This window comes from Vidua macroura, chromosome 2 (genome assembly GCF_024509145.1).
Source record: "Vidua macroura isolate BioBank_ID:100142 chromosome 2, ASM2450914v1, whole genome shotgun sequence".
NCBI classification, from domain to species: Eukaryota; Metazoa; Chordata; class Aves; order Passeriformes; family Viduidae; genus Vidua; species Vidua macroura.
Window position 1 is genome coordinate 73,276,456 of NC_071572.1, and position 14,084 is coordinate 73,290,539.

Genomic DNA, 14,084 nt, shown 5'->3' on the forward strand with positions numbered 1-14,084 from the left:
TACACTGTTCAGATTTTATCACAGGACCAGTGCAGTGGTGCTGGATTTAGGCCCTTTTATATTTCATGCTTTTTGAAGCTCTTATCCTATAAAGCCAAGCCAAGGGTTTTGAGGTGAAGGTACCTGCATCTTTTTCTTGTGCATATCTCATCAGAGAAGTGTTCAGGGAGTGGAGTGTGAGGAGAAAGAGTGAGAAAGGCTAACTTAGACTAGAGCACTTCAATAAACAGTAGGTAAAGTTCATAGAAAAAATACATCTTTTAAAAGCTAAAAAACCAAAACCAATCCAACACTAAAACTTTAGAAGTAACTTGTAATAATGCTAATTTGATAAGTTACTAAGTATACTGATACCCTTGATTGTCTTACTGCTTTCTGGAATGTATTTGCTGCAAATCCAGTTATGTTTCAAGTAAAATTAGCACTTGGGTTTTTTCTTTCATGAATGCCACATCAGTTTTCAAGTCAGTCCCGGCACTCCTTAAACTGCCCTGTGAACATGAAGTACCCTAAATTAGATTCTGTGTTAATCACATAAATAACCTTTAACCTTCTGTCTAGAGGCAGGTTGGCATTTGTCCCAGAGCTCTTACTACAGAAATATTTCCTCTTACCTTGTCAGCTGCCTAGAAAGCAAACTAGTCACTAGCTGGGCAGGAATGGGAAGGGTGCTCCTCCTCTCCACTGGTTCCCGGAGATCTGTAGTCTCTGTCTCTGAGGCTCTACCACCTTCCCACAGTTGTGGTCACCCTGGGTTCACCCAGCAAGTAGAGCATGCTGCTCAGTTCCCTTCTGTTCTGGCTGCAGAAGTAGCTGCTGTAGCTTATTTTCATCCCTATTAAAAAAAAAAAAAACAATCATTAGGAAGTGCATAGCTGTGCACTAACCTGAGCATACCTGAATGGCCATAATCAGGTTAAATGCTTCCAGAAACAAGTAAAGTGGGGAATGATGGGGTAACAGGTGTATTTATAAACACCTCACTTGAGTCCCATGATTCAGTGAAAATACCTGCCCACTTGCCACTATCCTAATAGCCAAATACCAGTATAGATATGCTCCAACTCCAGAGCATGCCAGTAGCCTCAGGACAATCACATGAAATACAAAGATCAGAAAGCTACAGCAATGTTGTCCTTCTCCCCTCCTTCCTGATAAAATATTCAGTGAAGGCTCCAGGAGGCAAAGGTAGCAGCTACAGCATTGACAGTAAATACAGCACAGAGTCATGCACACCATACGTGATTCCCTCACCACCCACAGGGTATGATACTCACATACAGGAATAAAAAAAGGACAGCATATATGGATGTCTGCCCAGGCTCAAGGTTTTACAAGCAATAAATCTTGTGAGATAATATGTTGCTAATGCTACAGTAGGGGAGATATGAATGGGTGGATAGAGGAAGTGAGGTGGCCATAAAACTTTTAAGCATTGGCTCACCTTCAGGCCATACTTCTCTACTACAAGTGGTTGAACTTTTTCCTTCAGGAGATCCACACAGTCACCCTTCTGGAAGGAGGGTCTGGCAATCAGTGACTGGACTGATATGCTGGCTCCTTCACTGCTTTGCAGTCTGTCCTTTGCTCAGTCTCAGACGCTGTGCTGCCTGGGCAAGTGGGAGTGAGAAGTCAGTGGGTGAGAGCTCTGATTGGTCGCTTTCTGATTGGACATTGTTCAGGTGGAGCACCCTCCTCTCCTCACTGTCCTCTCCTGATACCAGAAGAATTAGCTGTCCTGTGTCATGGACGAAGAAAGTCCTGAAGAAAGATGAGGCAAAACTCAGGAGGGGTTTGGGCAGCTATACAGTGGCTACAGCCTTAAGAAGATACTTGCTGCTCTTCTGTTCCACACAAACATATATTTTGGTGGCTGCCACAATGACCATAAATCACTGCCAAAGGAGTAATCCCACTCCCCTGCTCCTGAGGCAGTGAGATTACTCAGTGCCAAGATCAATGGTGTTTCCATTCTCTGGGGACTCCTGACCATGATTGCTCTGAACTCCTACAAATGGTACCAGTGGAATAATGTGAATATTGTACACTTCTAGAGCCTGCAGCAACCATCTTCCCTTTCTATCACCTTGGGCCAAGGGGTGTTCCCTCAGGGTACTTCGCTCAGTTCCCAGATCTCCCAGTCTCCAGTTGTCCTGCTCCTTTCCTATACAAGCAACTGTAGAAGGCTGATTGTGATTCAGCAACAGACCACTTTTCTGGTCTTGCAAGCCCTAGAGTCAGTGCCCCAGCACCCAAGGGGGAAGGGTTTTTATAAAGGAAACTTGTTAGCATCAGAGAGGAAAAAAGGACAATAACCTATTTGAGTCTGAGAAAACTGGGGCAATTGAGGACTTGCCTGCCAAAGCCTTTTCACTTCACAGTCATTGCCAGGATATGTCAAAGTAACTATTCAGTTCTACTGCAGTCCCAGCAAGGATCTGGGACATGGAGCAGCTGCAACATCACAGCACCTGAGTCACTGAGCACCTGCATTTTATCCAGGCTTTGCTGGATTTGCAAGAACTTGCAAGAAAATATGCAAATTTTCTGCAGTCTCTGAAGTTTCTTGTTTGATATGGGAGAGTGATGGCTCTTTCCCTCTTGCAGCCCCAGCTCTTGCTGAACCCAAAGAGAGCACTTGCCATTTGAGTTCTCAGAGCCTGTCCACCCCTGCAGGGCTCAGTCTTTGTGCAAGTGAACTGGAATTGTGGAGCAGTTGCAAACACATTTCTGGCATTCTTCTTGCAGTATGGGGGCCACCTCATTCAAGGGATGCCAGATCAAACTGCTGCTACATTTCATATCAAAACCAAAGCATTGTTGCTTTTGCACTTACCTTTCACTCAGGAAAGGAGTGACTCTGACTCATGTAACCAGCGTGTTCCAGCGGAGCTGCTCCTGCCGGCAGCAGGAGTGCTCAAGCACAGTGACTCAGCTCTTTCTGGACAGCCATATGTGACTGGGAAGTACAGAACAGCATCCTCTGGGACACCTTGCATGCAGCATGAACATGTGCTGACTTCCTGTCCTTCCTTTCTTTTCCATCCCTCTGGAACTTTCACACCACAGGACTCCTTACGCCACAGCATCCAGCACAAGGAGGGGCTGGCTGTGCACACACATCCTGTACCCCATTTGTGCCCAGGCACCACATCCAAATGCCCATGCAGGGTGCATGTCCCCAGCAGTCCCCTCTGCTTTGTAGATTCAAAGGTTGGTATGAAAGTAATCCTGTTTCCCACAAAATGTCTTGGTGGGACCTTGGGAGCCCCTCCATGTGCTTGCCCAGGTGACAGGGTGACAGGAATGTCAGAATGTCACTAGAGCATCACATTGCTCTGGACACAGCACCAACCATGGGTTGCAGCCATCAGCTGGAGTTAACAAAATTGTATGTCCACAGCTGTGCAAAGCACTGCTTCCAGCATCAGTGCTCCAGACTGAAGGGCCCTACTCACTTCTCAAGGACTGGATGCAAAAGGTTTGTAGAACTTTCTATCTCCTTGGGCAGAGAAGAAATGGACCTACAAACTTGCATCTGCAAGTGCAAAATGCCTGGAAGAAAGAAAGGGAGGGAAGGAGGGAAGGAGACACAGAGCAAATATCTGAACTGTGACTTATGTTATCTCTGGAGAAGACCTTTTTCTAATTTTCTTCTTTCTTTGAAAAAAAATAAAAGCAGGCAGAAGAACATGTTCTGTCGAATTCTCACCTGACTGTTTTGTGCAACAGTACTGAACAAAGGGAAGTTCGGCGTGTTATTAACAGCACACTGCTAATCCTGTACTGGGGTACAGTCCCCCCATTCCTCTCCCCTGACAAACTTTGCTGATTAGTTTCTGCCTTCATACCCAGGCTGACTTCTGCACCCTGATCTCTAAACAGTGACCTCATTGCCTTGTTCAGCTGGTGAGAAACTACAGTAAAATGGAAGAGGTAAACAAAGTGGGGGGAACTAATGGCCAGAAGATTTAGGAGGTAGGAATCTGCTTCTTGCTATCCTGCTCCCATTGTGTGCCTGAGCTTGACAAAGTGCAAGCTGAGTCTCAACAAGCTCTTTTCTGTGACGGTTCCTCTGGAAACTCAGCCCAGTCCTCCAGATGGTGACTTGGGACAGACAGCCGCAAATTATATGCTAATATTACTAGACCCACACTCCTGTAACTGCTACAAATTCTGTATAGTACTGAAATTCATCCACCTTCTGCAGCAGGAGCTCTTCATTCCCAGCCCAACTGTCTCACTAAGTTAGAAATATTAAAAACAGGCCTGTGTTGTCACGGACCTGAATTTGTGTCCATTCTGTGCAGCCAGCAGTGTGCCTACCTCTAATTTAGCTGCAGTTCATGCTCACACTGATCAGAGAAATAGCATTAACAGCACTCTACCTATGAGGAATATGTTCAATATTCCTACACAATGCAGCCTTCAATATCCTCCTTTTGGGATGTGTTTCAGTGTGTCACCCTGTCCCTGACCCTGACAGACACCTCCAGGTCCTGGCCAGCAGCAGCTCAACTCACATTTGTCTTCCCAGACACTCAGTAAATACCTTTGTGTCCTTTTTCTTTAGAGGAAGGGGTCTTGCTGAGCTCACCCTGAAATATATCACCCTGGACAAAAGGGCTGAAAGGTTAAGGAGCTCCAGGGGGTGGTTCAGCAGGGAGCTGGGGCCAGTTGCCTGCCAGAATCAAAGCTATAAAGGCAGAGAGGGGCTAGGGACCACATCCTACACGGATGCTGCAAGTCCTGCCTTGCCTCCCAACAGCCCTGGGCTAAGAAGATGCTGGGGCTTCGGTCGTGGCCTTGCTCATTTTTCCTCTTCTTGGTTCTGCTCTCTGCCAGCGTTCAGACTGTGTCCTTACCAGGACAGAGGCTACAGGTAGGAGGGAGTGGGACAGAGCTGAGGTTGATTTCAGGAGGGGAGGGGAGGAGGGAGGTTGTGTTTGAACCTCGAATGAGAGGTGGTCCCAAATTCCAAATACAAGAAGGCTGCTGTCTATTCTTGTTGCACTCTCCCCTTCATCAGCCTCAGCTCTAGGGTGACTTTATAATCCAGTCCCTAAGGAGCACAAGCATTTCAAGACAGGAAAGAGACAAAAGCTTTTTAGTGCTCTGTAAAAGCTTTTAACAGTGAAGGGCCTGGTCCTTTCTAAGCCCACTCTGTGTCAGCAGCCACCAGATATTACAGTCATGTCTCTCATTATGGTTCTGGTTCTGATATTTCAGAGGGAAGACGCATCCTAACAGCCAGGAGTTTTGCTCCTAAGCTCAGTATTACCCCTTTTAAATATCGTCTTTAAGGCCAAGAGCCCTGTCAGGATGCCAACTAAGGGCTTCTTCACTTGAGTAAATCTTTATCCTTTGCAATTACAGCAATAATATTTTTGACTTTCCAATCTAGCCAGCTCCCTCTTACCCAAACCCTAACCTGAGCCCCAGCACCTTGCCATCACATACCCTGGGAAAGTCACAGGGAAATAGTCAGGACATGAACTAAAATCACAAGACTGATCCTGCTATGACTCACCACTTTCACTCCTTGCTGAGGATGCCTGTGTCCGCTTCAGTTAACTTGCTACCACAAAGAGCTGCACAAAGGCATCCTCAGCCTTAGCTCAGCATCCATGTGAGAGACAGATGTAGAACGGCTCCTGCAGGCTGCTTCTGTGGGCAGCAATGCCATGCCTCCACTGCACCCAACACACCCCCTGGCCCTTGTCTCCCAGCAGTGCTGAGGGTTTACAGTCAGAACAGCTAACCTAGAGGATTTCCAGCAGACGGGGAGTCCCTCTTCCTCACACCTGCTCTGCTCCTGCCTCTCCCTCATCTTTATCAGGTATTTGAGTCAGGACCACCCTTCCCAGCAGCCTTCTGGAAAAATGAAGTAGTACACAGCAGCCTGAGCACATAGAGATGCTCAGCATCTATAAAAGGAGCAAGGACTGAAGAGTTACCTTCCAAATCTGGGGCAGGGCAGGACGTGTGTATGGTTTTACAAGAGTAGGGCAATCTGCCCACAGGCAGAGCTCACAGCAGCTGTCTGCCTGCTGTTTTGGACGACAAAGTCATTTCAGACAGTGGGAGCTGCTGGTCAAGCCCTTCCCCGTGTCTGGATGCAATGTCACAGGCACAGTGCTGTGAGTAGGCATCACTTTAACGTCCTGCCTGAGCCCTCAGGAGGGCATGGGCAGTGGGGTACCAGGGGGTACAAGGCTTATCACCAGAAGCACAGGCATCACCCCGCTCTCCTCCGTTTATCCCAGATGCTCCTTTCACGATTGCTGCCCCTGGAGCCTGAGTCCACACTGACCGAAGAGGACACAAAGGAGGGGTCCAGCTTTGGTCCTCAGCTGCTCTCTTCTACTCTCCCCTTCCTCCCATCTGGGGCTAGAGCTGCCCGTCCATCCCTCTGGCGCAAGAACCTGTCCACTCGCAAGTGGGCACTGCCTGGAGATTGGGCCTGGAAGGCCATGCCCAGGGGTTGCTTCGGGCTGAAACTGGACCGAATCGGGACCTTCAGTGGTTTGGGGTGTTAGCTTTGGAGGGCCTCCGAGGTGAGAGGGATAAGAATGTGGGCTCGAGCGAGCGGGCAGGGAAGTTCAGGGCAGAGTTGAGTGCACAGACAGCGAGGGGATGGGGCAGCGGATCAGGCTGTGGGGCCACCACTTGCCAGCTGCCGGGGCAAAGTCCGGGACCGGGGACACCCCGTGCTGCCGGCGTGGTGCTGGGGCCCGGCAGGGGCGAGAGCAGGTGGGCGGGACGCCGCTGGGCGGCTCACCGGGCCCGCTTCTCCGCAGCTGGAGGGCACCCAGCCTCGGAAACCTGCAGGGCTCGGTAACCAGCATCGGCTCGGGAACCAGCACGGCACACCGCTGCGCGAAGCCCTGAAGCTCCCGCCCCGAAAATGGGAGGCTGCGGCAGCGAGGAAGCGGCGCGGCGGTACGAGGAGGAGCTGCCCGGCTCCGCAGCTGTCCCCCGCGGACGCTGAATCCCCGCTCCGCCGGCAGCCCCTCCCTGCTCCCCGTGCCTGAGGACTCTCTCATTAAACAAGCTGTACTAATTTACCGCGTCCGCGCTCGGCGGTGGCTGCCCCCGGCCGGGGGGCGGGCGGGAGGCGGTGTCAGAACCCGCCCGGCGCCCCCGGCCCCACGCGCGGGGCAGTGCCGGGCCCTGCCGGCGCCGCCGCCATTCCGCGTGGGGCGTGCGGCACGCGCGGCTGCGGCGCGGTGCGGCCAGGGGGGCGGACACGGGTGAGGTATCGACCGGGAACAAGGGCCGCGCTGCTCACCCCGGCCGCACTCTGCCCCCGCCAGAAAAAACATCGGGGCCTCCTGTTAGCGCGGAAGCTTCCCCCGAGAGCCTGCCTCGGTGGGCTGCGGCTCGGGCACCACCGAACCCGGCACGAGTTCGTAGCCCTGCTGCTGTGCCCCGCGAGCCATCACCATGTCCTGGCCTTTAAGAAAAGGTTGTAACCTCAGCTGGGTCTAAACTTAGCCACCAGCCCCTCAGCAGCACCGGGAATAGCAGTGGTTTAAGGAGAGTAGGGTTACGTTTGAGCTGCATGACCCCTCTCTTGTCCCCCACCCCAGTAACTGCGTGGTTCCCCCGGCCTGCCCACCCCCCTCCCTTATCCTCAAAGCCCTGCTCAGCCGAGCAGCAAGAGGGATATTCCAGCTCACGCCACCCCCACCTGCTCTGACAGTCCAGATTTGCATCCCCACTGTTCCCACACCTTCCTCCGGGATGGGAGATTCAGGATTTGTGCGTGCTCTGGGCGTTGTACCTAAGGCGGGTTTGTCCCGCCGCACCTGCCCCGCACGGAGCCGGGGGACGGAGGCGGCAGGGCTCGGTGAGGGAGCCTAGCATGGGGGGCGGGACACCGGACAGCGGCCATGCCAAGAGCGCTTCCTCCTCGCAGGCAGGCAGGGAAGGCGGGCCGAGGCGGCAGACGAGGAGGATTTCCGCCGTCACGTCCCGCGGGCAGCGGCAGCAATGCCGCAGTGCCTCATTAACGTGGTGCTCACGCTGCAGCCCGTGGCCTGCTGGGGCAGCGCCCGGCCAGGGGCCCCGTCCAGAGCACGCCTGGATAAGCCCACTCAGAGGGGGGTGGCAGCTTGGAGGCGGGAGAACTCCCAGACAGTACCTCCCGTGCCGGGGGGTGTGGGGGGACGCCTGGAGATCTGCTGCTCCCTTGGGTGACCTGAGCATCCCTGCAGTCCCTTACCCTTGCAGCCATAGAATCATGGAATGTTAAGGGGTTGGAATGGACCTTAAAGATTATCCAGTTCCAACCCCCGTGCCACGTGCATGGACGCCTCCCACTAGAGCAGGTTGCTCAAGGCCTTATCCAGCCTGGCTTGGAACAGTGCCATGGTTGGGCCATCTACAGCCTCCCTGGGCAACGCGTTACAGTACCTCATCACCCTCACAGTGAAGAACTTCTTCCTAATATCCATCCTAAATTTCCTCCCTTTCAATTTGTACCCATTACTCCTTTTCCCATCGCTACAGCTGCTGACGAAGAGTCCCTCTCCGGCTTCCCTGTAGGTCCCTTCGGATACTGGATACTACTCCATCCAATTGGGCACAGGCTGCAGCCGGGGCGGGTGGCTATCTGCCCTTTGTTACCAGGTGGAAGCAGCGCATACCATCCTCCGGAACAGCAGCGAGCCCGGCGGGAGCAGCTCGTGACCGGCTATCACCCTCCCCGCCTCCTCGGGCAGGGGTGCATCTGTTCATCCCCACTCTGGGGACACCTCCCCGCAAGGACCGGTGCATCTTTCACCACCAGCACCACCAACCCCCTTGGGGTGGCTCGACGGGAGGGTGATCGCTACCGACTCTCCGTTCCCAGAGCGGGGCCTTTGTTAACGGGGGGCGGCGGGGCGGGGGAAACAGGGGGGGTCTTCGGCAGCCGCACCCGCAGCACGGGCGCACGTAGCCCGGTCCGGCCCCCGCGCTGCCATTCGACGGCGTCGCGGCGGGGCGGGCCCCCGCCCTACCCTCACGCGGCTATAAAGGGCGGCGGAGAGGCGCTGCGCCACCTCCTCACTGCGCGCCGGGCGGTTCGGAGGCAGCAGGTAACGGGCGGGGCGGGGGAGATGCGCGGGGGGAGAGAGCGGTGGCGGCGGGGGGGTGGGCGTGTGAGAGCCCTCTCCCCACACAAGCGCACCGCCCACCGGCAGGGGGTGCGGCAGCCCCCGGGCGGAGCGGAGCCGCGTGGCGGCGGGGCCCACGGGCACAAAGGCGGCGCAAAATGGCGGGGGCGGCGTGAAGGGGGGCGGTGAGGCGAGGAGGGATAGGGGTGTAAGGGGGAGATGGTCGCCGAAGGAGGAGGAGGGGGCGGATAGTTGTCGCGGGGGGGGGGAGGGCAGGTGGGTTAATCGCCCGGGGCGGGGGAGTGATCGCCCGGGGAGGTGGGGCTAGCTTGGAGCGCGGGCCCCCGCTCGCCCGCTCTCCTCGCCTCCCGCCACCCCTCCCCCCCAATGCCCGCTCGCCCCTCGGCGCAGGCGAGACGTTAACGGCGCCGGGTGAGGGCGCGACTGCCGAGGGTGGCTGTTGCCGGTTCCCCTCATGCCCCTACTGGTGGTTTCTGCCCGCAGGAACATCCCGAAGCGGTAAAGATGGTGAAAGTCGGAGTCAATGGGTGAGTGCCGGGGCCGACGGGACCAGCAGGGATTTTGGTGGGGGTGGGGGGTGGGGGGGGGGGTTGGGGGGGAGCGGCAAGGTCGCCTCAAGGGCGCGGGGGGAAGATGAGGGAGAGGTTGAATCCCGCCGGTCCCGCTCCGCCGGCGCCCCCCGGGGCACAGAGCGGTGCTGCTGACTCATTTCTCCTCGGATTCGGGGTGACTCACTCCGGAAGGGGCTGCCGTTGCTCGGCTGCCCCAGTTTCCCTCCCCATTCCCGGGGATCCCTGCAGCCCCCCACCAAAAGGTCTCTCAGTGGATCGTGTGTCGATGGTGGCCCCGGGGCTGTGACCTTCTCGTGCCGGGCCGAGGAGTAACCGGATCCCCGGGGCTCTCAGTAAATTTAGCGATTGACCTTTCTGGGGCGGGGGTCGTTCTTAATCTTTAACCGGGGTGCCTTGCCTTTGGACGAGCTGCAGGGCTCCCTCCCGCCCTACCGGCCAGGGAGCAGCTGATGATTCCGAGGGAAGGCTGCCAAGGACTGCCTCCCATGCCCAGCTGGGCTGCTTCTCTGTTGCACCTCCTCACCCGTGTCTTTCTCTCTCCAGATTTGGCCGCATTGGCCGCCTGGTCACCCGGGCTGCCGTCCTCTCTGGCAAAGTCCAAGTGGTGGCCATCAACGATCCCTTCATTGATCTGAACTACATGGTGAGTTGCTTTGCAGTGCCCCCTCTGGGCCTTTCTGAGTAGGGCTCCTCTGGATCTGTTCTGGTAACTTCCCAGGGTGTTAGAGGATGATGGCAGCCTGGGTGCCTGACCTTCTGCTCCCCCTCTCTTTATTAGGTTTACATGTTCAAATATGACTCTACTCACGGCCACTTCCGGGGCACTGTCAAGGCTGAGAATGGGAAACTTGTCATCAATGGGAATGCTATCACCATCTTCCAGGAGTGAGTATCTTTCCCCATTGCTCCTCTGGAAATTGAAAGCAGTTGTCTCATGGAGCAGCTCATAAAATTTTGTCCCTCCTTAGGCGTGACCCCAGCAACATCAAGTGGGCAGATGCTGGTGCTGAATATGTTGTGGAGTCTACTGGTGTCTTCACCACCATGGAGAAGGCTGGGGTGAGTATGCCACGGAGGCATAGGAGAGAAGGGATAGTGCTGCTTTCTGCCTGTTGGGCACACCACCATGTACAGAGCTGCTCAAGATAGGGCTGTGAAGGAGAAGAGATCTGAAGAAGCAAGCTTGGAAGGATCCTGAGTTATGTAATCTCTTATCTCTCTCTCCAGGCTCACCTGAAGGGTGGTGCCAAGCGTGTGATCATCTCTGCCCCCTCTGCTGATGCTCCCATGTTTGTGATGGGTGTCAACCATGAGAAGTATGACAAGTCCCTGAAAATTGTCAGGTAAGGAGAGAGGAGCATGCTTTCTGGCCTGGAGCTCTCACCAGCTGCCAGGGGTCTCACTTCACCTCAGTGGAAGTGTTGCCTCTGGCTGATGTGCCTTTTATCTCTCTACCCCAGCAATGCTTCCTGCACTACTAACTGCCTGGCGCCCTTGGCCAAGGTCATCCATGACAATTTTGGCATTGTGGAGGGTCTCATGGTAGGTCTGCAGCTTGGTGCTGAGGAGGCTGATCTACCACAGATCCCCTCGTGCGAGAGGGAAAGTATCTGTGTCAGCTGGGATGCTCTTTCTGGAGTGTATTGGCTGTGTTCTTATTCCTGTGCTCTTTCTTCAGACCACTGTCCATGCCATCACAGCTACACAGAAGACAGTGGATGGGCCCTCTGGGAAGCTCTGGAGGGATGGCAGAGGTGCTGCTCAGAACATTATCCCAGCATCTACTGGAGCTGCTAAAGCTGTGGGAAAAGTCATTCCTGAGCTCAATGGGTGAGTGTTATCCCTTCTCAGGTGTCAGGAGGAGGCAGAACATTCCTAGGCTGGCAGAGGAGTGCCAGATGCTGTTCCTTACTGACTTGTGTCTCTCACAGGAAACTTACTGGAATGGCTTTCCGTGTGCCAACCCCTAATGTCTCTGTTGTGGACCTGACCTGCCGTCTGGAAAAACCAGTAAGTGTTGTGGCTGAGGTCCTAACAACTTGCAGATGTGCCCCTCTTCCTCTAAGCTCTGCATTGGACCTGGAATTGCCCTCTCTGCATCCATCTTGTCCTGAAGATGAGATCTTTGTGAAAAGATCACCTGCTAGGGTGTTCCCATGTGTGTCTCCTCCCTCCCCTGTCCCCAGTGGACATTTTGTGTGAGTTGGGATCTGATCATCTTGGATCTGTCTCTCCTCAGGCAAAGTACGATGACATCAAGAGGGTAGTGAAGGCTGCTGCTGATGGGCCCCTGAAGGGCATCCTGGCATACACAGAGGACCAGGTGAGGAATGCCTGCTCTCTTGGCCTCATTTTTCTAAAAGGCTGTTGTCAGCAGCTTTACCAGGATCCTCTTTGGGCACTTGGAGTAGAGACTGTGGGCAACCATATGCATTACAATTTCTTGTGTTTCAGGTTGTCTCCTGTGACTTCAATGGTGATAGCCATTCCTCCACCTTTGATGCGGGTGCTGGCATTGCACTGAACGACCATTTTGTCAAGCTGGTTTCCTGGTAGGTGCAGCCCTGGGGATGTGGGAGTTGGCACAGACAGGTTGCAGACTTCGGTGTCCTGTTGGTTACCACTGGTGATCCAGGTGGATACACAGACCTCCAGTCTCACCATGGAGTGAGATTGCTTCTTATCTGAAATTACTGTAGCTGCCTCCTTCCCTCCAGAGGGTAGATGGGAATTCACTTGTGTGGGATGGGGCAGTGGAGCAGGAGGAATCGAAGAAGGGGTGTGAGAAATGAGTCAGCCATGACAGCGCTTGTTTTCTGTCCCCAGGTATGATAATGAATATGGATACAGCAACCGTGTTGTGGACTTGATGGTCCACATGGCATCCAAGGAGTAAGCCGAGCACACAGCCCCCCCTGCTGCCTAGGGAAGCAGGACTCTCCTTTGTTGGAGCCCCTGCCCTTGTTCACCACCGCTTAGCTCTGCATCCTGCAGTGAGAGGCCAGTTCTGTTCCCTTGTCTCCCCCACTCCTCCAACTTCTCCCCGAGCCTGGGGGAGGTGGAGAGGCTGATAGAAACTGATCTGTTTGTGTACCACCTTACATCAATAAAAGTGATCACCATCTGAAAAGCCTTGTCTGTCTATCAGGGGGAGATGGGAGGGGGCCATGTATGTAATGAGCAGCTGCAGGTGCCTGCATGGCACAGTCTCTGCGAGCTGCAGTGAAAAGCTGGGGAGTGCAGCCTACTGAGCTGCTTGTTCCACGTGGGAGAGTCCAGCCTGTGAGCCAAAATGAGGTGTGCAGGGCTGTGTTCCTGTGTGGTAGGATGGAAAGCAGCTCTGGCTCCATCCACCTAGTTCTGGATTTGCTTGTCTGATGGGTGCATGCAGAGTAAAAGTGCTGAGCAGATGACTCATACATTTGGTTTGGTCAAGGGGCACAAGAAACAAATTAATTCTTCCCCTGCCTCAGTGGGGGACAAGGAAGATACTCCCTGGTATTACAAGGCGGGTATTTCACTTGCTTTTACCTTTTAAAATGAATTGGCTTTTGCCCTAGAGGAAATGGCTGCCTAGGGACGTGTTGGAGGCCGTCATCAGTATGGTGGTGGCCAGTCTTAATTCTGGCTTAATTCTGTGCGTAAGGGGAGGGGGGGGCAGTTGCAGTTAAGCTGCTGAGCAGCAAATCTCTGCAAGGTGAGTGTCAGCCCTCTGCCTCCCTGCATTAGTTCTGGAAGCATGAATGCTGCTGGGCAGTGACGGAGCCTTCCATGACCTGTGAGCACCAGGACAGATAAGCAATGCACTGCACAAAATCACGTGGCCCTCCATTTTTAGCAGCTTAATTTAGCATCTCAGGGCTGATGTGTTCTCTCCCTGGCAGGCATGGTTGGAGCTGTTGTCCGGACCCCGACTGCTTTAGACCCTGATCTGGACGCTGCAAGGACGTAAGCTGGAGGATTTAAACTCTCAGGATCAAGGTATGCTGGACATGGTTTCCCAGAGCAGCTTATCTCTAGCACTTGGGCTGTGTAAGAATTAAATGTTTGCTGGACTAGAGGGCAATGACTCTAAAGTTATTTTGCAAAGAGAAGAGGTTGAATAACCTGCCTCTGGATAGGAACTGGGATTCTGAGCAGCTTGTTAGCCATGGGACAGCAAAAATACTTGGATTACACCACAAATGGCCCCATCATTGGAGCTTTAGGTAACTGGCATCAAATGGGAGCTGCACGGTGCTGGAGCTCACTGGAGGCAGCCCTCCCGTGGAGCTGGGTTTCTGCTAGGGGGGCTGTGTAGCCTGGAGACCTGTCAAGATTACAAATGAGTCTTGGGTTGGTCCCATCCCGTCCTTGATTGCTGTGCCTGGGTGCTTTGAATGGTTGTGCT

The 14,084-nt window shown here is 54.1% G+C and overlaps 2 protein-coding genes and 1 long non-coding RNA gene across 5 annotated transcripts; 2 read left to right on the forward strand and 1 right to left on the reverse strand.

Annotated features, from left to right (window-relative positions):
- Positions 1 to 329: 329 nt before the first annotated feature.
- Positions 330 to 4,601, reverse strand: LOC128802647 (uncharacterized). The gene is made up of 4 exons (XR_008435521.1): positions 2,837 to 4,601; positions 1,445 to 1,610; positions 615 to 835; positions 330 to 491 (listed from the first exon to the last, which is right to left on the reverse strand). It is a non-coding gene; the product is annotated as an uncharacterized LOC128802647 (long non-coding RNA).
- Positions 4,602 to 4,674: 73 nt separating this feature from the next.
- Positions 4,675 to 7,046, forward strand: LOC128802641 (C-type natriuretic peptide 2-like). Its single transcript, XM_053969201.1, has 2 exons — positions 4,675 to 4,882; positions 6,267 to 7,046. Exons 1-2 carry the CDS (start codon positions 4,784 to 4,786, stop codon positions 6,537 to 6,539), a joined length of 372 nt encoding a protein of 123 aa, XP_053825176.1. The 5' UTR covers positions 4,675 to 4,783; the 3' UTR covers positions 6,540 to 7,046.
- A 226-nt stretch (positions 7,047 to 7,272) lies between these two features.
- Positions 7,273 to 12,824, forward strand: GAPDH (glyceraldehyde-3-phosphate dehydrogenase). 3 transcript variants are annotated; one of them, XM_053969175.1, is made up of 13 exons: positions 7,273 to 7,468; positions 8,515 to 9,083; positions 9,606 to 9,649; positions 10,238 to 10,337; positions 10,473 to 10,579; positions 10,663 to 10,753; positions 10,922 to 11,037; positions 11,155 to 11,236; positions 11,373 to 11,524; positions 11,626 to 11,704; positions 11,934 to 12,017; positions 12,149 to 12,246; positions 12,521 to 12,824. In XM_053969175.1, the coding sequence occupies exons 1-13, from the start codon at positions 7,447 to 7,449 to the stop codon at positions 12,588 to 12,590; spliced, it is 1,614 nt and encodes a 537-aa protein (XP_053825150.1). In that variant the 5' UTR covers positions 7,273 to 7,446; the 3' UTR covers positions 12,591 to 12,824. The 3 variants fall into 3 exon arrangements, with proteins under 3 accessions (XP_053825150.1, XP_053825159.1, XP_053825164.1); XM_053969184.1 differs by having other exon boundaries at positions 7,275 to 7,468; positions 8,551 to 9,083; XM_053969189.1 differs by lacking the exons at positions 7,273 to 7,468; positions 8,515 to 9,083 and adding an exon at positions 9,239 to 9,286.
- Positions 12,825 to 14,084: the final 1,260 nt, after the last annotated feature.